Raw genomic sequence first — 23,714 nt, forward strand, 5'->3', positions numbered from 1 at the left:
TCTGAAGGCAAGTGTCGCACAAAGGTTAAGTGGTCACCACACTTGCCAATAATCGAATACACTGTCATTGACCATAGTAGTACATCGCAGAAACGTCCTTCATCAATGCCTTTTTGTCTTCCTGCAAGTGATGATTAATTTATCTCAAAACGATCGTACTTGAAACGATACAACTTGACTTTTTCGATAGCACTCATTCCATACAGGGCACAGGTGTTTCGAACTGCCTCCACTGCTTTCCCCCTTTCATTAAACACAAACAGGACACAATGTCACAGATGTTAGAGTTTATTCCGTTTCCTAATACATAAACAACCCTCCTCATAACGTCAAAAATGAGAAATACACCACGTATCATGGTACGAGCTATACTACAAACTTGAACAAAATAAGACCATGGTTAAATACTCTTAAAGCAACATGCCATACAAAATCGCCATGGAACAAGCTGAAACATTGTACACACATAAAAAAAAAGAATTAACCCCAGTTCCGGAACTCCTGCAGATAATAGACGTTGACTGTGGATATTGTATCAAAGACACAGTCTCTTTGACTGTTCAGACATGTCACTAAACCCGACCAAAGATGTAAGCAACCATGCATGAGCAGCGCCCATTAGACAGAGGGGGTCCGACAGCCGATCAGTTCCATTCATTCCACCAGGAAGGAGGTACGCGGCTCGTGTTGTCTGTAGTTCAACCACCCCTACACGGTCAATACCGCGGTTCGATCGGGTCCGCGTTGTTACTTTGTGCCACGGAGGGCTCTCAACAAGGGAAGTGTCCAGGTGTCTCGGAGTGAACCAAGGCGATGTTGTTCGGACATGGAGGAGATACAGAGAGACAGGAATTGTTCATGACATGCCTCGCTCAGATCGCCCAAGGACTACCACTGCAGTGGATGAGCGTTACCTACGGATTATGGCTCGGAGGAACCCTGACAGCAACGCCACCATGTTGAATAATGCTTTTCGTGCAGCCACAGGACGTCGAGTTACGACTCAAACTGTGCGTAAATGAGGCGCAACTTCACTCCAAACGTCCATGGCGAGGTCCATCTTTGCAACCACAACACCATGCAGCGCTGTACAGATGGGTCCAGCAACATGCCAAATGGACCGCTCAGGATTGGTATCACGTTCTCTTCACCGATGAGTGTCGCATATGCCTTCAACCAGACAATCGTCGGAGACATGTTTAGAGGCAACCTGACCGGGTTGAACGCCGTAGACACACTGTCCAGCGAGTGCAGCAAGTTGGAGGTTCCCTGCTGTTTTGGGGTGGCATTATGTGGGGCCAACGTATGCCGCTGGTGGTCATGGAAGGCGCCGTAATGGCTGTACGATATGTGAATGCCATCCTCCGACCGATAGTGCAACCATACCGGCAGCATATTGACGAGGCATTCGTCTTCATGAACGACAGTTCGCGCCCCCATCGTACACAACTTCTGAATGACTTCCTTCAGGACAACAACATCGCACTAATAGAGTGGCCAGCATGTTCTCCAGACATGAACCCTATCGAACATGCCTGGGATAGATTGAAAAGGGCTGTTTATGGACGACGTGCCCGCCAACCACTCTGAGGGATCTACGCCTAATCGCCGTTGAGGAGTGGTATAATCTAGACCAACAGTGTCTTGATGAACTTATGGATAGTATGCCAGGGCGAATACAGGCATGCATCAATGCAAGAGAATGTGCTATTGGGTGTTAGAGGTACCTGTGAGTACAGAAATGTGGGCCACCACCTCTGAAGGTCTCGCTCTATGCTGGAACAACATGCAATGTGTGGTTGTAATGAGCAATAAAAAGGGCGGAAATGAAGTTTATGTTGCTCTCTATTCCAATTTTCTGAACATGTTCCGGAACTCTCGGAACCGAGGTGGTGCAAAACTGTTTTTATGTGTGTATTATATCATACGCAACGTTACATGATGTTATACTTGCTAATTTGAGGGCATGAAAGTCCGCTGGAGATCAGAGACTCTGTGCCCGATGCATCGCAATCACTTGGGTGGACGCAGGTCTGTATCAAACGGCCGTTGACTGATGGCGCTGAAATTGATCTTTCCATGACAGACACCCACGAGCCCTTTCACATACGTGTTTTGAAAGATTTTTTTATTACTGGTTGGTTAGAAAATGAACGAAACTCTCTCGGACCTTCTGTCAGACTGATGCTCTTAAGAGACAGGCGAAATACGGCTTAAAAAGGAAAGGAAAAGGATGGGTTTGACATCACGGCTTTGTGTTCGCACTGCATGGCGTTGACTACAAGACTACGAATTGCTTATTTTCAACAGCTCAAGTGGAAGTCAACACTTCTCCCACCGTGTGCTGCGTACCCCATCATGAAAAAAACATGATGCTAACAAATGTGAAAACCGGTGGTTGGTTGGACTGAGGGTAGTTTGTAATGCCTAAGGTGTGGGTTCGACTCCTGCTGGGGTACCAATTTTTAACAGCCACAAACATAATCTCTTCACCTCCGACAATGCCAAGCAAAGATCTGTGCCATGGTTACAAATCAACATTAAATGTGTCTATTCGCTACTGACTGTAACAGAGTTGGCTTAGTTTTTTCGGTCAGAGGAGGAAGTCGCTGCTTGCAGAAACTCTGTCTCTAGCAAGCTTTCTTACACTAGTAAGTTTTTTTAGTTCAGAAACCAATCGTCATGTAAGATTAAAGGACCTTCGTTTCTTTTTTTAAATGACCTTGAGATTTTGAAAATATCGGCACTGGACTGGGATTCGAGTTCCGATTCCAATTTTTCTCTGAATTCGAACCATACGAGATGATACTGTCCCATTATTTCGTTGTTTCCTCCAGCTCTCTACGAATGGCGCGATACTAACTACTAGCGACAGGGAATTTGATAGTTGACTCCTCTTCGTGTGGGGTCAACAACGATGATGTGCGCAGGGTTGGAGTCCCAGACAGCACACTACTATCCGCTGCGTTATGTCTGGCTGAACATATGCACATCTCGCTACTGGTCAAGAAACAATAAATACTTCATGAGCAGTGTTCTCTAGTAGTCTCTTGTGGTATCCAATGTGTACAGTCGAACAATTGTATTGAAGAGGGTTTAGAGAACCTGCGACACAGCTATGTTATGTTAGTTGCATACAGTCAGGTGCAGTCTAAACATTGGAATTCTGGGGTGGCCCGTTTTTGTGCTGTCGAATGTACAGGTTAGAAGACACGATGCTAACTGTACTACATGAGATTATTAGAACAGATGATAAGATACATCATATATTCTCTGAATACACAACTATATTATTAATACTTGGCATCTAATTCTAGTAACACTTGTTGCCATCCTTAATAAAATTCATTTTATAGATCTTTATGGGAATACCAAGTAATCATCTTTGAGTATTTCAGATTGGTCTTTGGACTACTTACATCAACACAGAGTACAGTGAAAAAGTGTGATGGGGAGGTCGGGGCTACATTGACGTCAGATGCAGAAATTTCTTTTCTGAAATATGTCAACTACTGCTTCATTGCAGCCTCCCTAGTGTGACAGACGCTCGTGTCAAGATATGAAATTTCTTCCACTGGGTTTATTCGATTTTTCTTTCCTTGTGCGTACAGCCAATTTTGCCATCAGCAATTGTGATAAAGTTAACCGAATGTTCAACGTTGGATACTGGGTGAGTTTGTGTCTAGACAGTTAACATTACTATAGGTCGAGGACAAGAAGTTATGAGGTCTGTACCGAGAAAAGGGATCTGCCAGCACACCCACATACACGAACGAGAAAGAAAGAGAGAATGAGAGAGAGAGAGAGAGAGAGAGAGAGAGATAGAGATAGATAGAGAGAGAGAGAGAGAGACATGTGCTGAGCTGCTCTGAAATAATTATTAAGCATAGGTTCTGTCACATTTAAGGAAATTAATCATTAGTTAGAGTATACAAAACGAGGGAATATCTCAAGTTGTTGCAACCTGAAGCAGACGCATGGGCTGTCTCTTTGGGGCAAACATGCAGCTTGTACTTGAAAAGCAGCTGTGACAATCGCTGTCCAAGATACCTTGTATACCAGAGCTGCAACTTAGTTAATATGTATTAGTTATTCCTTTGTTATTGGAAACGACATCTGTCGTGAGCAGTTGCATATGTAGCCTTAACAGAATATGATAACAATAACTGCACGAATATTGCTGCAGTCACCACAGACACAAACTGTAGCGGCAACACAGCAGACAGACCAGCGTTGCGCGTTACCAACTCCATCCCGAAGTTTAGCTGACCCGAGAGTGTTTACAAGCAAGTATCACAGTTGACAACAAACACGTAGGTGCGTCCAATATCCATAAGAGGGCATCAACCAGCATCAGAGGAAGAGGGCGCGACGATCAACGAACTATCTCCTGGCGATCATGTGTGTGCAAATAGTCCCAGAAAATCCTTTCGCCCGAGGCTAGATAAGCCGGTGCCCAGCCATTCAGCGGGTGAGCTCACCGTCCCTGTCCGTCCTGTTGATGACCCCATCCACGCCAACAACTCGCTCCGCCCTCCACCTACTGCAGAGGACATCGTCCGTTTCGTCACCATAGTGCTCCAAAACATCCACCCCCTCCAGCGCTCCCACACCCTTTCCCAAATCGCCCTCGCTGCCCGCTCCATCTTCCATCTTACCACCTATGCCACATACTCTCACAACCAGGCCCACTTCACCTTCACCCCCCTCACCACCCTCGTCTAACTCTCCCCTCCCATGGTACAACAACCCTACCTTATCCTGTACCACAACATTCGCTCCCTGCCCACCCACAAACTCCTCTTCCTCAGACTCTTCTTCCCCACCCTTACCATTACCTGTGCCACCATTTATGTCCGCCCTCGCACCCCCATCCTGTACGATTTCCTGGCCCACATTGACCACACCTTTTCCACCTACTTGATTGCTGCTGACCTCAATATCCACAGCCGTGATCCTGCCGGCCTCCAGCGGTGGCATCAGTTTCTCACCACCCTCCAGGGAGACCTGGTTCCCCTGCCTCAGCACACCCGACCCGAATCCAACACCACTCCCGATGTGGTCCTTGCCTCTCCCAACCTTCTTGGGCGCATCACCGCAGATGTCCTTGACCTTATTTTAAGTGACCATGCTCCTGTTCTCCCCACTATCTCTAATGGTCGCCATCTCCGCAACGCTCCTCACCCTGACGTCCCTCCTAAACTTGTCCATGATTAGTCCCGTGCCCACTGGGATGCCTACGGGACTCCATTCACACTCAGGTTGCCGGCCACGACCTTACCCTCCAATCTCCTGATGACGTCTCTCGCACTGCTGCCTTCCTGCACCAGACCTTGTCTGACGCTGTCGCCACCCATATCCCCACCACAGCCATCCACCCTCACCGCCCCACCCTGCCTCCACAGGCCGTCCTCCTCCTTCGAGAGTCCCGCCGCTTCTACCGCTCTTTTCTCCGCACTCGTGACCGGGATACACTTACCCGCCACCGGCAATTACAGCGACACATCCGCAACCTGCTTACAGCGAAGAAACGGCGTGCCTGGCGCCAGACATGTACCCAACTCAACACCATGCTCCCCATAAACTCTTCCAAGTATTGGTCTCCTATCCACCGCCTTACTGGGAACTGCCCCACCCCTCAGTACCCTCTTCTCCTTAATGACCGTCCCTTTCCTGACAACCTCAGTAAGGCCAACCACTTTGCCTCTCACCTCTCCGATGTTTTTTTTTCCATTCCAGATGATCCCCACTTTGATTATTCCCTCTTCCCTGATGTCATGGACCGTACGAATACCTCTGTTCCTCCCCTTGCTTCCAGTACTTGGGCCACACACCACCATCTGAACTTAACTCCCATCACTACACAGGACATCAGCCTCACACTCCGCACTAAACGCAACACTGCTCCTGGCCACGACTGCATTACCTACCGCCACCTCAGACATTGCCCTCCCTCCTTCCTTTCAGTCCTTGCCGCCCTCTACAATGTCATCCTTGCCACTGGCTTCTATCCCGACCTGTGGAAAACCTCCCGTATCCTGATGTTCTCCAAACCCAAGAAGCCTTCATCTGATGCCTCTTCCTATCGTCCTATCTGTCTCACATCGGTGTTCAGCAAGCTCTTGGAATCCATCATTTCCCGGCGCATCCATCACCAACTCAGCCAAAACCACCTCCTCCCCACCACCCAATGTGGCTTTCGACCTTCCCTCTCTGCTGATGACCAACTCCTCCGCCTCACTCATCTCCTCTCCCTCCAACTTAACTCCTGTCACTCCTCCATTTTTGTCTCCCTTGACCTCGAAAAGGCCTACGACCGTGTCTGGCATCCCGGTCTCCTGTTTAAACTCCAAACCTACGCCCTTCCTATTAATTACATCCGTCTGATAGCCTCGTTCCTCTCCCACCGCCCCTCCTATCTTACCATCCATAATTCCACTTCCCACACCTTCTACCCCTCTGCCGGTGTCCCACATGGCTCTCCCCTCTCCTCTCCCCTCTCCTCTACCTCCTGTACACGGTGCATATGCCCCAACCCCCCCTCCAGTACACCTCTTGCAATATGCTGATGACACCGCATTCCTCACCCTCGCTCCTAGCCTCCAATGGTCCCAACGCCTTCTCCAGAATCACCTTGACCTTTTTGCTGCATGGTGTAACCAGTGGCTCCTGACAATCAATCCTTCCAAGACCCAGGCAATCATCGTAGGTCGCACCACTCGCTCCTTCTGGCTCCTGGATTTCTCCCTTACTGTTTGCGCCCATCCTCTCCGCCTCACCCCCACCCTCACCTACCTTGGCCTCACCATTGACCGTCACCTCACCTGGATCCCTCATCTCTGCTCCATCCAATCCAAAGCCCACCACCGCCTCTGACTCCTCAAACTCCTCTCTGGCCGGACATGGGGGTTGCACCGCTCTACGATCCTCCACACCTACAAATCCTTAGTCCGTCCCATCCTCTGCTATGCCAGTCCTGCATGGATATCTGCCCCCCCCCCCCCCCCAAATTCTATTAGTCCCTCTAGATCCTTGAGCATCATTCACTCTGCCTTGCCTTCCGTATACGCCTCCTGTTCTCCACGCGTATCCTCTATGATCTCATCCCTTTCCCCCATCTGCTCCTATTCCTCGAATATATCCGCATCCTCTACACCTCCCGCCACCTTGAACCCCCTCACCCCCTGGTTGCTCCTCTCCTCTCCCATTCCCGCCCCCTACCACATCTTCACTGTTCCCCCTATCCTCCATCTCTATACCCTACATCTCCTTTCCCAAGGCAGCTTTCATCAACTCCCCCTCCCAGATGATGCCCTCTCTTCCTCCATTTATCCCTCCTATGAACTCTGATCCTCACTCCCCCTCCTTTCCTCTGTCCTTTTCCTGGGCTCCCTCTCCCCCCTTCCTTCCTCTTTTCTCCCCACCTCCCCTCTCGCTGCCCCCTTCTCTCCCCCGAGTCCTTTTGCATTTCCCTCCTCTGCCTCTTCTTATTCCCTCTCGCGTCTGCCCTGCCCCGCTCCCCCTTATGAGTCCTCTCCCTCCTTGGTTCCCCCCTTTCGTTTTCTCCTCTCCTCCCTCCTTGTTTCCCCCCCCCCTCCAGGTCCCGCCCCCCATCTGCCCTTGGCTTGGGAGTGTTTTACTGTGTATGTTTTCCAGTGAGTGTTCCGTGGTGTGTCTTTAGGGACGTGTAGCGAACAGCCATCATACTGTCGCTGGGTATGATTTTTTTTTATCTCTTGCGTACAGAAGCCAGATTGTCGCCATGGTTTCTTTTTTTTGATTGTGTGACTACTATGTTACTTGTCCGATTCCAGTGTATTTTATCGGCATTGCCAACCCCTTTTGCTTTCTGTTTTAATTTTCCGCATTTTTCGCCGTTTTACACTTTAAGTCGTCATTTTATCGCCTGTTTTTCCTTGTTTCTTTCTTCTTCATTTTCTTACCAAAAAGTCTGTAGCCTGTAGAGCAGCGTACTAAGCTGCTGCCAGCCCGCCCCCCTTCGGGGGGAATTGAAAATCAATAAAGAAAAAAAAAACCGTTCAGCGGGCATTTCTCAACTCGCCGAGTGCGGAGAAGAGCGGCCGGTCCAGCGGCATGCCACCTCAACCACCCTCTCTTCCGCAACGATTGGGATACATCGCTTTCCTCGAGTTACGCTGTCTACCAGTTGCTAACAGCCGACTTCGACGTCGTACGGGTATAAAGTCGAAGGGAACTCGTTATTTACTTGATCCGCTGAAGGAATCCTTATTGTTTTGTTGGTTTTGAAGAGTATGTTAGTGTTGGCCTATTGTATTTTCCTTGATAAATAAGTTGGCAAAACGAGTTGGTTCTTGCTCTGTAGATTTGGTAAAAATAGTTGTCAAAATGCTTACCGTTAAATCCGCTAATAATGTCAGCTTACTGAGAATGAAGCTCGTAAATGAATTGGCCGTTACTAAGACTTAGTGGAACTTTTTACTACATTGAGAAGTGTAGGAGGAATCAATATGACATGTTTTACCCTTGTAGTCCTCGAACACAGTTTAAAGATACGAGAGACTTGAGAAAATAAATTACACATGCTGTTCCACGCCAGGACCACATGTTCTTGGTTTACTGCAGACCCACATCTGCTGCAGTAACACATGTATCATAGTTCCAGAGTGAAATGGTGTCACAACTGGAAACGTACTTAGAAGTTGAAATACGCATGATATTACGATTACTGTAGGCAAAACGTCTAAATTTTACACAGATTCACGGCGAATGTCTGGAGATATATGGAATGTTACATCTAGCCATAGTGAAAGTGTGCGAACAACAGGGCCAAGAGCCCCGCAGGCATGAATGGTGATTATCGGGGAGTTAAGTAGCCGGCCGGAGTGGCCAAGCGGTTCTAGGCGCTTCAGTCTGGAATCGCGCGACAGCTACGGTCGCAGGTTCGAATCCTGCCTTGGGCATGGATGTGTGTGATGTCCTTAGGTTAGTTACGTCTAAGTAGTTGTAAGTTCGAGGGGACTGATCACCTGAGATGTTAAGCCCCATAGTGCACAGAGCCATTTGAGCCATAAGATCTTGCACCATGGGATTCCGTCTCTTTGGCAAGTTGAAAGAACATATGGGGAAAGAGATTTTCCAACGATGAGGACGTACTCACAGCTGTTCTCGAATGGCATTCCATTCGTTGCTTACAGAGGAGACTTGGAGATAGTTGAAAAATGGTGTCACGTATCTGTGCCACGTTAAAGTGCATTTCAGCGTTCAATAAAAGTTACTTGGCGTGCTATAATAATTTGTAACTTCCTGAAGTTCCCTCTTAAGAAATGTCTCTCTGTTGGTTTTTTATTAATTTTTTTGTACAGCAGAATATGGAAGTGATTTGTTATGATACCAATTTCATCAAAAGAAATTTAGAATCGACGGACAAAATCCCTTAGCTCCTCATTCATTTCATTTGTTTACTGCTTACTCTGTTTCGTTAACACATCAGTCTTAAAGATTTCAAAACTAAACAACACAGAAATACATATTTTTGACTGAGAATTATCCTGTATCAAAATGAATCATCCTGGTTCGACGTGTTCCTGCTTCTGATGCAATAGACAAAAAAATTTAAAATGCTGCTTCCATTGAGAGGATGGAAATCTGTCTATTTCGTTATAGAATACCTTGCAGTAGTAGCCTGTTAACACTTTTTTTTGTTTCCCGATATGAGCAAATGTTTCTTGCTTCCTGATAAAAACGCGATAGCAGAATAGACTATTAAAGACAGCTGAGAAGAATGCATATTGATTTTACGTGCATGAGATAAACATCAAAATAAAAAACAGCACTTTCATTGCAATAAATAATAGCTGTAAGTCGTATGGATATTCGGTACATAGACGATTCCACGAAAACAATACCTAAGACTCTGTCGACTGTCCCATTCGTGGTAAGTTCCAGTTATCCCTACATCTTGTAGCAGTCATATTGTTTTTGGCACAGTGTATTTACTCATGTCATGAGCTTCTGCTTTTTTTTGTGGACCTAGTGACGTAAATACAGTAACTGCAAATTCTCGATTATACTGCAAATGTTCACATGAAGTTTGCAAAAGTGCCCTTGCGTTAGGAAACGTATGCTACATCTAAGACACTGATATTATCAAAGTATTGTCAGGAATTTATTTATAACGGAAAGAAATAATCCACTCACATTTTTCCTGAAATATTTTGCTAGCCGAACTCAGTTAATTTTGCCTAGACTTCAGTTCATATAGCACTTGTGCAGCGAATGCACCTTATGCCTGATCAGGGAAAACACTGGATGAACGGCAACGTTACAGTATGACGGCCATCTGGAAACTGTGACACCTTTTACCGTAGCCAAGATGTGCTTAGGTCTAGGGAGGGCCAAGTAGTTTATCTGGCCATTGAACCTTATGCTCATTTGCAGTGTACATGTAGGGCCTCAGAACTGATACCATCTCACTCCAAATCGGAGCATATCTTTGCTTGGATCGAGCCGTCTTGGTACTAACGGCGGGGAGCAGTTTTTTTTTCTGTCGTATTCGTTGTCATATTGGGTCTGAGGGATATGATGTACTGCCATCACTATTCTCTGATGTCCCACCTCTGTCTTTTAAGTATCAGTATTTGCAAGGTACAGGGTGTTTCAAAAATGACCGGTATATTTGAAACGGCAATACAACCTAAACGAGCAGCGATAGAAATACACCGTTTGTTGCAATATGCTTGGGACAACAGTGCATTTTCAGGCAGACAAACTTTCGAAATTACAGTAGTTACAATTGTCAACAACAGATGGCGCTGCGGTCTGAGAAACTCTATAGTACGATATCTTCCACATATCCACCATGCGTAGCAATATTATGGCGTAGTCTCTGAATGAAATTACCCGAAACCTTTGACAACGTGTCTGGCAAAATGGCTTCACATGCAGATGAGATATACTGCTTCAGCTGTTCAATTGTTTCTGGATTCTGGCGGTACACCTGGTCTTTCAAGTGTCCCCACAGAAAGAAGTCACAGGGGTTCATGTCTGGTGAATAGGGAGGCCAATCCACGCCGCCTCCTCTATGTTTCGGATAGTCCAAAGCAATCACACGATCATCGAAATATTCATTCAGGAAATTAAAGACGTCGGCCGTGCGATGTGGCCGGGCACCATCTTGCATAAACCACGAGATGTTCGCAGTGTCGTCTTAGGCAGTTTGTACCGCAACAAATTCACGAAGAATGTCCAGATAGCGTGATGCAGTAATCGTTTCGGATCTGAAAAATGGGCCAATGATTCCTTTGGAAGAAATGGCGGCCCAGACCAGTACTTTTTGAGGATGCAGGGACGATGGGACTGCAACATGGGGCTTTTCGGTTCCCCATATGCGCCAGTTCTGTTTATTGACGAAGCTGTCCAGGTAAAAATAAGCTTCGTCAGTAAACCAAATGCTGGCCACATGCATATCGCCGTCATCAGTCCTGTGCACTATATCGTTAGCGAATGTCTCTCGTGCAGCAATGGTAGCGGCGCTGAGGGGTTGCCGCGTTTGAATTTTGTATGGATAGAGGTGTTAACTCTGGCGCATGAGACGATACGTGGACGTTGGCGTCATTTGGACCGCAGCTGCAACACGGCGAACGGAAACCCGAGGCCGCTGTTGGATAACCTGCTCCACTAGCTGCGCGTTGCCCTCTGTGGTTGCCGTACGCGGTCGCCCTACCTTTCCAGCACGTTCATCCGTCACGTTCGCAGTCCGTTGAAATTTTTCAAACAGATCCTTTATTGTATCGCTTTTCGGTCCTTTGGTTACATTAAACCTCCGTTGAAAACTTCGTCTTGTTGCAACAACACTGTGTTCTAGGCGGTGGAATTCCAACACCAGAAAAATCCTCTGTTCTAAGGAATAAACCATGTTGTCCACAGCACACTTGCACGTTGTGAACAGCACACGCTTACAGCAGAAAGACGATGTACAGAATGGCGCACCCACAGACTGCGTTGTCTTCTATATCTTTCACATCACTTGCAGCGCCATCTGCTGTTGAAAATTGTAACTACTGTAATTTCGAAAGTTTGTCCGCCTGAAAATGTAGTGTTGTCCCAAGCATATTGCAACAAACGGTGTATTTCTATCGCTGCTCGTTTAGTTTTTATTGCCGTTTCAAATATACCGATCATTTTTGAAACACCCTGTAGGCACGTAGAGTTTTTATTCCGAGTGACGGGACTATCTTTGTGGAGGCAACACATGCTCACGAGGAGAACACGGCAAGTGCCGTAAACCAATTTCCCATAAGCTTCGCTCAGTGGAAGGAAAGCCAAAATAAGCGAACACTGCCGGCCGCTGTGACCGAGCTGTTCGAGGCACTTCAGTCCGGAACAGAGCGACTGCTACGGTCGCACGTTCGAATCCTGCCCCGGGCATGGATGTGTGTGATGTCCTTAGGTTAGTTACGTTTAAGTAGTTCTAAGTTCTAGGGGACTGATGACCTCAGATGTTAAGTCTCATAGTGCTCAGAGCCATTTTTTAAGCGAACACTCGACCGTTTCTGAGCAAACAAGCATCAAAGCTTCCAATGTAATTTAGATGCCTTTTCGCCCATCTGGTGGCATTCAGCTAGTGTCGCGGCTTCTCGCTTTTGCGTCCCGTGTTTGATTTTTTTTTATATATGTTCCCATATCCACAGAAGGTTACTACCCGATTGTTTCCAATCAAGTTATGGGATACAAGGTCGTTATATTAATTGTAAAATTACAACTCGGTTTCACAATAAGTGTAATATATATGTTTATGATATTTTCAGAATATTCTCATATTCTTATATTTTATTCTTAAGTTTATTCTTCAGGAAGATCCTGTGCATTCCTTTGGATGATACATTTCGTAGAAGCATTCGAAACAGAAATCCCCAATGTCACGAGCGTCGTGCCAAAGCCAGTTTGCCACGGAGAATTTCACTCGGGAAAGAAGCGTCGTTAAATTTGCTGAAGACTTCAGGCACTGGCAATAATTTTGCGGTAAACCACGCACAACACATCACTATTTCGAAAATTGGCGATTGCAGTTGATTAAGTCGAGATAAATTATACAAATTTCAAAACAATTTCAAAAAAATTTCCACCCGTTTACTTTTATTTTTATTTTTTAATTCATTCACTAGGCATGCAGTTAGTATACGTGTAAAGACAACATTATTTCGATCTACATTGGAAAACATTCGTGTAGTAATATTCTACGAACATGGATAGAAAAATAAAAAACGAAAATAGAATAAAAATAATAATCTGGTTCGAACACGGGGCGCAAAAACGTGAAGCTGCGACTCTAGTCACCGTGTCACCGCTCCGGTTGAACTAGTTACTCGCTGAGAGGCAGTTAAAGTGTCTCGAAAAATTTGGTCATCGATTTCTCAGAAACGGTCGAATATCCACGGACAAGTTGAGACACGCGTTCCCTTATTATGGCACTTCTTCCACTGAGCGAAATTTTTGTAAAATCGGGTTATGGCACTTGACGATTCACCTCGTCAGTAGCATCCAAATGGGAAAAAAATCGCCTGTGGTCTATTTAAGGAACAACCACTACATTTACGGAAACCTTTGAAAACCTAATCTGGGAAGTTGAAGATAGAAGTGTGGTGACTCCATGGCCCTCCGGATGATGCCACTGGCAGGGTATGACTGATTGGTACTGAATGGCCCACAAGGACGGGTACACGGAGATGGTACATACAGGGCGGTTTTTCTACATGGGGACAAACTGCATGAAACCATTCCCGAGAGTATAAGAACCAAGAGACGTCATATGGATATATGGCCAGAAATGCGTTCCACGAGAGATAATGAAACGTTCCTTTCGTGCTTTAATTAGCTCTTAACACAGTTATGAAATTTAAAATAATTATCGAAAATTACACTTCAAGAATTCCATGGAGCTGACTTTCTTTGCTTAACAGAATGGAGGAATCATTCAAATATGGGATTTTACTTTTAATGTTTCCTGTTAAGTTATTCTCCTTTGTTAAATTTTATCAGTTCCAGATAGTACAATCCAAAGTTGGTCGGCAGTTCGCTCAATGACGCTTAACCATGTAAGTTAGCTAATATTACCTCAAACATATAAAAATACTTTGCAAACGAGGTTATCGTACTTCGTTAGAAAATTCAGGTTCAATTCAATCAAAAGAATATTTAACGACAAAACGCGGAAGTTGACTGACCGTTATTTCACCAAACTTATCATCTCCAACTCAGTTTGAACGGCCGAATATTATATTTTGGTGTCCTATTAATCAGGAACGGAATGTTGGTGTACATTGAAGTGACAAAAGTCATGGGATAGCGATAATCAAATATACAAATGGTGGTAGTAACGCGTACACTAGGTATAAAAGGGCAGTACATTGGCGAAGACGTCGTTTGTACTCAGGTGATTCATGTGAAAGGATTTCCGGCTTGCTTATGGCCGCACAACGTTAATTAACAGACGTTGAACGCGGAATGGAAGTTGGAACTATACACATGGGACATTTCATTTCGAAATTGTTAGGGAATTCAATATTTCGAGAGTGTGGCAAAGACCCCATGAAGCCGTGGACCCAAGTTGACAACAAGGCACTGTGCAAGCTGGCGGTGCATCCGTAATGGAGTGGGCTGTGTTTTCATGGAATGGATTGTGTCCTCTGGTGCAACTGAACACACCATTGACTGGAAATGGTTATGTTTGGCTGCTTGGAGACTGTTCGTTCCCAAACAACGATGGAATTTTTATAGATGACAATGTGGCATATCACCAGGCCAAAGTTCGTCACGATTGGTTTTAAGAACATTCTGGACAGATCGAGCGAATGATTGGGCCAATCAGATCATCCGACATGAATCCCATCGAACATTTATGAGGCACTATCTAGAGGTCAGTTTGTGCACAAAATTCTGCACTGGCAACACTTTCTCGATTATGAACGGCTGTAGTGGCAGCTTGCCTCAATATTCCTGCAAAGGACTTCAAACGACTTGTTGAGTGCCTGCTATGTCGAACTGCTGTGCTGCACTATACTCGTTGAAAGAAGGTTGATCAAAGTATTAAGAGGTATCCCATGACTTTTGTCACCTCATTGTAATCAACACCTAAATAAAAAGTTTTATCTCACAGAATGGTCATTATTTCAAATAGCAACAAACTGCATAATAATTACGTTTACTCTATTCGGCATATGGAAAGAGAAGGACAATTACAAAAAAGCCTCAAAGAGTCGATGATCATCACAGATACAATTTTCGTATGAAAACTGGTTTCTATTGTATTGCTGTACTACTTGCTGGTCGTCGATAATAATTATAATATGTTACACATGAGAATCGTATGAGCTTATGTTCTTGTTTGGTGTAAGGGTGATTGCACGAAAAATAGCGTTATAGTACACCCACTAGAAGATGGAGATAAAGGATCATTGACCGTGACCCCTTCATCTCCACGATGCAGGTGACCCGTCAGTCTCACGACTGTGAGAAATATGCTCCTCGACTATACCACTATCTGTATCACTTACAATGTTGTCAGGCCTCATTACCTACGGAATCGCCTCCACAGCGACAGTTTAGTCGCTGATTCCGTTGCACAGAAGTGCTGGGATTTCTGCCTTCCATCCTACTCGACCCCATTACGAGGGGCGCTATTGTCGACCTTCATAGCACCCACGTGTGGGTTATGGAGAATGCTGATGGTACAGTGGAAGCCAACTACCACCACCGATTCAGCCTCAGTGTGTCGGTGGGGATTATCTGCGACGCCTCATTTGACTTGCCATTCTTACACAGCACCTCACATGGGAGGTATACCTGCGTTTCCTACAGGTGACCTATGATACCCTGTCAGAAGACGTGCCTTTAGTGGTAGAAGAGTAATGTCGCTACTACATGATGCTGCTCCAGCTCACTGCCCACTTAAGCGTGGAGCTAAAACAAAAGCACAGACAAAGGATTCCCACTTGACTAGTGTGTACCCATGTGTGCATTCAATCATTGAAACCTACATTCTTGCAACTGGTTCCAAAGCACTCTTAATTTCTAACAGGAAGATAGGTTCAAAAATGGCTCTGAGCACTATCGGACTCAGTCCCCTAGAACTTAGAACTACTTAAACCTAACTAACCTAAGGACATCACACACATCCAAGCCCGAGGCAGGATTCGAACCTGCGGTTCCAAACTGACGCGCCTAGAACTGCACGGCCACAGTTGCCGGCTAAGAAGATACGTGTATTGTCACCCGTTAGTGGTGACAGTATGCTTCAACTGTAACATCAAAAATTCATTAGATCAACTCTATAAATAAACAAACACAGCAGTACACAGAATATTTAAATACTTACTAGCAAAGTCCTCACCCATATGGAGACATCTGTGCCCTTATTACCCCCTCCCCCAGAGCAATGATCACATGTATGTATCGTAGCAGATAGACAGATTAACACTGAAGTAAATTCAACTGGTGTATCTATGTCCTATGCATAGTCACTGAGGGGTAGAGAGGGGAACGAAGGGAGGACATTTGCCCATCTGCCTTGTGGGTGGGGCCAAATCTCATGCATCTGACTTACAGGATAACAGCTTGCGCTTCTTCAGCCAATAACAGAAGAGATCTAGGGGGAAGGTAGTGGGGAGGATGTGGGTACCTCTGCCTGTGGGCCTTAAATATCTAGACCAGTGGTTCCCAACAGGTGGTCCGCGATGCCAGAGGGGGGGGGGCGGGGGGGTCCGCAAGATGCTATTAGAATAAAAAATATATTGAATATATTTCGTATGATAACAGATTTTTTGTTTTGGCCGCTTCCTGCATGAGCAGAGCTTTATCGGATGCTAACTTCTGCGTCTAGCGTCTGCCTAGAGTGTAAAAAGATCGGCAGTGAGCATGAGCAACTTCTTATTCACACGGAAGTAAGATGGCTTTCAAAAATGGTTCAAATGGCTCTGAGCACTATGGGACTTAAATTATTTGGTCATCAGTCCCCTAGAACTTAGAACTACTTAAACCTAACTAACCTAAAGACATCACACACATCCATGACTGAGGCAGGATTCGAACCTGCGACGTAGATGGCGCGCGGTTCCAGACTGTAGCGCCTAGAACAGCTCGGCCACTCCGGCCGGCTAAGATGGATTTCTCGGGGTAGGATCTTGTCAAGATTTTTTGAACTCAGAGGCGAGGTTCGTGTCTTCCTTCTCGACACAAAGTACGCGGATTTTCTCACTAACTTCTCTTGGCTTTGCTCAGTTGCGTACTTAGCTGATGTGTTTGAACACTTGAAGGTGTTAAACTTGAGTTTACACGGAAAAAATGTAGACATGTTCAAAGTTGGGGATAAGATTAGTGCTATGGTCAAAAAGTGTCATATCTGGGCGTCAAGGATAGAAAACGAGTCACTAACTAACTTTTCTACTTTAAAACAATTCTTGGAGTCATCAGAGGAGAGGTTCCCTGACCAGATCAAGATCAATGTAGCCGAGCATCTACTCAGCCTAGCCACCACTTTTAGAGAATATTTCCCTGAACCTGACCCTGACGACAGATGGATTCGAAATCCCTTCAGCTGTGAAGAAATAGGCAGAATCCAAGGCCTCACTGAAGAAGAGCAAGATCAGCTTGTGGATCTGTCCAGCTGTGGTACGATTATAAACATTTTCATCGGTGAAAAAATTACAGATTTCTGGGCATCGGCACGCAAGGACTACAAGAAACTTGGAGATAAGCCAATGAAAAAGATCCTTCCATTTGCAGCCACATATCGGTGTGAACAAGCATTTTCTTCCATGTGTTTCATGAAAAAGAAATATAGGAATCGGCTCGAAACGTGGTCGGATTTCAGAGTGAAAGTTTCATTGGAACATAATATTTAAGAAATAATGATCTCAAAGGTCAGATTGAACTCATCTCATTAAGAACTGAAAATTAAAACTAACTGTATACTGATGGCGTACTCTGTTGTGACTGTATTTTATCAAATAAATAACACCTTGTATGAAATTAGTATTTTCTTATTTTTCACACATGTCTACTCAATGCAATCTCAAGTGTAGTACACTTGAAAGACCAATACACTCAGTTTTAATTTTTTCCTGTCATTTTCAGTCCATACTCAATTTTTATTTTTTTAAGGAGTTTGTTGTACTAAACACCCAGATTTGAAGACAAAGATTTTAAGCAATAATCAAAACTTTAACAATAACAATGATGGCTAAATTGAAAAAGTTTTAAGCTCAATATTTTTTCAATAATGAATATGTCAATGTTTTTTCTAAGTACCAAAAATAGAAAACGTATAAAAAGAGTCTTAATTTGGCTTTTTTAGGTACTTAATACTGTGATATGGCAAGGCACCAGTCATGCTTGATGAGGGGGGTCCTCGAAAAATTTTTGTTGGGGAGCCCTGGTCTAGACCCTATGACCCCCAACCATCTGGAGGTTATAATGCCAGCCTTGAATGTCTAGAACATATCACCTCCAGAGGTATGGAGGGCATAATGTCTAGACACTATAATGGCTACATGTCTGATATGTATTATTCAACGTCTCTGTCTGGGTTTTTGAGGTAGACCCTTATATTTATTCGATCAAAAACTCGGGGTGCACGAGGCATAGAGAAAAAGAGCTGCATACACCATCTAGATCAGGCAGTGTGCTGACTCGAGGGTGTCTGCCCCTCATGCAACTGGGGGTTAGAGGCATGCAACTACTAGCATCTCTGAACACTTTAATGATGTATTCGAAGTGTGTGAACACTTGCTTAATGTTTTAAAACATTAATTAAGCATCCCTACACCTCTACTAGTACTGGTAACTTTGTCTGCTACAAGCACAAATGATTGGTGGGCTACTTACAGGGGTTATGTTTTGATGTGAATAAAAAGTTCCTGATTTATATTCAATAGTGCTCAAGATTATAATGTTTAAATAATGCACTAAAACACAGTAATTCTTTTAACAAAGAAACTATCTTGCATTTTCTTGAAATTCGTGTACTTTCATATCTAGTATTGCACCTGCGATGCCTTGTAAGAGTTGCAGCGCGCTTGTATAATGTAGAGAGACCCAGAAACGTGATATAGTGACAGGCTTATGTCAAACAGCCACTTTTGATTGTGATTTCATAGTGTCAGGTATCTGCAGTCATAAATTATCCTAACTGGGTAATAAATACCAGTGATAAGGATAATAAGTTATAGCAACATGGAAATGGGTAGTCCTAACAGGGTAATATATTAGATCATAAATGAACACTGGATAACAGCCCTAGTGGCCTAGGGGGGGGGGGGGGGGAGGGGGGTTATAGGTTGAGAGGGAGAGGGAGGGAAGTATCTAGAAGTTCAAGGTCAGCAGTCCAACCAACAGCATATGTAAGGCAGTAGACCTACAGGGAGACGGGAAGGGGGAGGGGAAGTGACCATTAATACATAACAGCCTGCCATTTATATGTAAGGCAGTTGACCTACAGCTACAGGCCAAGGGGAAGGGGAAGTGACCTTGCAAGGATAATTTCACAGAGTTATTTGGTAAGCGTGATAGCATTACGAAGATGTTTAGAAAACTCAAGTGGCAGACTCTGCAAGAGAGGCGCTCTGCATCGCGGTGTAGCTTGCTGTCCCGGTTTCGAGAGGGTGCGTTTCTGGATGAGGTATCGAATATATTGCTTCCCCCTACTTATACCTCCCGAGGAGATCACGAATGTAAAATTAGGGAGATTCGAGCGCGCACGGAGGGATTTCCGGCAGTCATTCTTCCCGCGAACCATACGCGACTGGAACAGGCAAGGGAGGTAATGACAGTGGCACGTAAAGTGCCCTCCACCACATACCGTTGGTGGCTTGCGGAGTATAAATGTAGATCTAGATGCAGAAGCCACAGGTGGGGAGGGGTCATAAATCATTGGTCCATGAAGTACATAGACCCTCACTCTCTTTGCGCTATTCGAGAAGAGTGGACATGTGCCGGTACTGTCTTCCCTTCCATTTTTGCACAACACAAACCCAACACTGCATCGTACAAGCACTCATCACAGGACACAGATACACACTTGTCACTTCAGGACAGGTCAGAGGAAATCAATGGCAAACCACCTTCACTAGGACCTTGCCTACAACAGCAAAGCAGGATTCCTACTTCATTAACATGGTGTCATTCCCTGAGTACGGGACTACTTTCACCTACACATCTTATCATTACGAAGAGCAGTGAAAATGAAAAAAAAAATTCTTTGTCTCCTTGGTGTACAGCATATTTTCCTTGTGTACGAATGAAGTGAATAATCGTCTCAGCTAACAAAATTTTATATTAGTATATCCTGGAAAAGTATTTTCATTGCGGCTTAAAGTTTATTTTCTCATGTATCGAACTTTCTAAGCGAGCTCGTGAGAAATTTCAGATGTAAGGGAAGTTAAATTATTCTCAAAATAAATTTTCTTTTTTCAGGCAACAAACGGTCTTAAAAGAAGGGACAACGCTTCCTCCACCTGATTACCTTATGACTCAGCTCATAGAGCTCTCCAATGCAGAAAATCCACCTTGTGCCAACTGTGACAAGAGAGACAAGGCTTCCATGTACTTTTGTTCCACGTGTGGTAAGATATTGTACAGCTTTTATTCCATTGTAACCAATTTATCTTTTGACAAATGTACCTGGTTTGGACCACAAGAAAAATCAGTTACTTATTTGCGTAATAAATTTATCTTTTGACAAATGTACCTGGTTTGGACCACAAGAAAAATCAGTTACTTATTTGAGTAATAAAATTTACAACGCAGACCATTTTTGAGGGAATGTTCCCCTAACATCTGTGATGTAACTTCTCAACTTACAGGGTTTCTTTTTAAGTACAACTATGTCTCAACACATTTAAGAAGTCAGTTGCTGCTCATATGTATTGGTGCCATTAAATCACATACAGTATTAATAGTCCAAATTTCAGCTGTGACTTGAGCTGTCCGACCATGCTTCAAAGACCAACTTAAACCGTCAGTTTGCCTGCTATTGGCCCTTACAAACAAAAAGGAGAGGCCTAATCATACGACCCGCAGAGTTTGGGCGTGATGTTTAATGTAAAAGATCCTTATTTTCGAGAATTTTAAGGAATCCATGAGTTGTGAAACCAATGTTTCATGACATTGACCTGAAAGTTTTTCGAAAAGGGATGCATAGTGAGGCAAACCGTTTCACATGACTTATTTTCGAGTGGTGTCAAATTATTACGCCGAAGTTTTAGTTTGTTGCGACGTCTGCCATCTCCCTGTAAGCTATTTGAAAGCTCCCTTCGGACTGGCTCAAAGCCTTAGTGGACATACTTTTCGTTAGCAAAGTGAATCCACAAAAAAGAATGTTATTCCATACACCAGTGTATCACAATAGAAACCAAACAAGTTTCGATTAAAGAGGACGAGGAGATTAGTGTTTACCGTCCCGTCGACAACGAAATCATTAGAGACGAAGCACAAGCTCCGATTAGGGAAGCAAGGGAAGGAAATCGGCCTTGCCGTTTGCAAAGGAACTATCCCAGCATTTACCTGAAGCGATTTTAGGGATATCACGGAAAACCTAAATCAAGGTGGCCGGACGCAGGTTTTAACCGTCGTCCTCGCGATGTGACTCTAATGTGCTAACCATTGCGCCATCTTGCTAGGTATGTTTCGACTAACAAACATCACCTAAACAGTGGAAGCACATATAACACTGAATGCATGATACAAGACAGCTGAGTTTTATTTTCTGTAGGCCACCCACAAAATCCGCGTATTTATTCAGCTAGATAGCTTTCAGTTTGAGTTCGATGATGGAAGACTGTATCAGTCGAGATGTTATTTGTGAAGACTGCAATTAACAGTTAACCAGAGGGGCAAAAATTCAAAGATATTCAGGAAAATATTTGTGGAATTTGTTGCAAAATTTGCATCTTACTTTCTTTTTTGCATTGATCGTTTGTTGGACAAATTTTACACGTTTAGGTTCAAGAATTTACGCGTGAGGTAATATCATCATTGTGCCTTTCATTTGCTTTACTATTTCATATTATCTGTCGGTTATTCTTTGTTCATTGATTATGATAACTGCGTTTACTCGTTTACTGTTATTTCAGGACAAGCTCTATGCAATCACTGCCGTGAAAACACACATCGTGCTAAAATGTTTTCTACACATGATGTTGTCCACATGTCAAAATGCTCAAAGGAAGGACATAGAAGGGTACGGCTAACCATATACGCATTTGAATGACTGTTTTATAGTATTTTAACAGACGTCTGACTGACACATTCTTTTTTCCAGTGTGCAGTACATGGAGAGCAGTACATAATGTTTTCAAACACTCAGAAAAATATGCTGTGTGTCAACTGCTTTCGCGACACACCTACCGAAGCTAGACTCCACTGTGTTGATATAGACACAGCATATTCTCAGGGATGTAAAAAGTTGGACAGAGCTGTTTTGGTAAGTTGGTTCGTATACAAGAGGTACCGGTAATACTAACAGAAGAATGTACTGTAGTTACTTAATTGTTGGTTTCTTTTCTTTATTTTCAGTCGACTTTAAATTTTTGCCTATGAATGTGAGCCTGAATCATCCAAAGGAAATGATCTATGTCGAAACCTTTATGCAAACAATAATTATTAAATCATAACCATAATAAGATAAGTGTTTCTAGTGTATGACGAATGTCAGACGCACTTTGTACATAATTTCATAAACGTCGTTTATTGTCTTCTTGAGTTAACCCGAACTGATCAGGGCCTTTCTCCTCGAACAATTAACTGTGTTGCTTCACTATGAACATCGATATTCGGGTGCTGTAGCTCAGGTACTATGTCGACTGTTGGTATTTGCTGACAAGCGTCTCCATGTTTTCTCATAGAGTCACTCTTTGTTTCTGTTACCCCTACCGTCATTTTCCAGCGTGTTCTAATTCCGCCACCATTCTTAATGATCAGACACCTGACTATCAACCCTTCTGGGATTCAAACCCTCTGCCCTGTGTATCACTTTTTCTGAGGCTGTAATTCTGAGAAAATCTTAAAGTATTTAACTGACTGGCACCTTGCTACTACAGCAGTGTGTTACGTTATTTGTTTTGTGGCTTTATATCTACATCTACATTTACATCAGTACTCCGCAAGCCACCTGAAGGTGTGTGGTGAAGGGTGCTTCTCGTACCACTGATTGATTCCCCTGAGCCTCTGTATTAGCTCTAATTTCGCGATTTATCTCATCGTGATCGTTTCGCGAGATGTATGTCGAAGAAAGTAATATTTCGCCCACCTTTTCCGGGAAAGAAGTCTCTCAAAATGTCAACAGTAAAAACCGTCTGTGATGCACAACGCCTCTCTTGCAGCGTCTGCCCCTGGAATTTGTTGAGCATGTCTTTAACGCTCTCGCGTCGACTAAACGATCTCGTGACGAAACGCGCCGCTCTTCGCTGGACCTTCTCTGTCTCTTCTATGAGTCCTACGTGGTAAAGCTCCCATATTGAGGAACAATAAATGAGAGAATTCTCGAGAACTACCTAATTGATAGCCAGTTTTACTTACGTACACAATCGTAGTTTCGCCTACTTTTCTTCAGCCATTTTTGTTGGTAATGTTGACATGCATGTTGGGAACTCTCCACGTTCAATAAGGCGCTATAATAATTAATATGATGGAAGAAGTGTTCTATTTGAGTTATTGGCTTAATACGTTGATATCTGGATGGT

The 23,714-nt window shown here is 44.2% G+C and overlaps 1 protein-coding gene across 4 annotated transcripts in view; it reads left to right on the forward strand.

Moving 5' to 3' along the window:
• Positions 1 to 23,714, forward strand: part of LOC126298626 (uncharacterized) — a 489,726-nt gene that overhangs the window by 116,396 nt on the left and 349,616 nt on the right. For all 4 annotated transcript variants that reach the window (XM_049990033.1, XM_049990034.1, XM_049990032.1 and 1 more), the window contains 3 exons: positions 20,449 to 20,597; positions 22,107 to 22,213; positions 22,295 to 22,456. In XM_049990033.1, the coding sequence (XP_049845990.1) occupies positions 20,449 to 20,597; positions 22,107 to 22,213; positions 22,295 to 22,456 (418 nt within the window). The remainder of the gene's footprint in view (positions 1 to 20,448; positions 20,598 to 22,106; positions 22,214 to 22,294; positions 22,457 to 23,714) is intronic.

The sequence above is a fragment of the Schistocerca gregaria genome, chromosome X, assembly GCF_023897955.1.
Source record: "Schistocerca gregaria isolate iqSchGreg1 chromosome X, iqSchGreg1.2, whole genome shotgun sequence".
In the NCBI taxonomy this organism is placed as follows: Eukaryota; Metazoa; Arthropoda; class Insecta; order Orthoptera; family Acrididae; genus Schistocerca; species Schistocerca gregaria.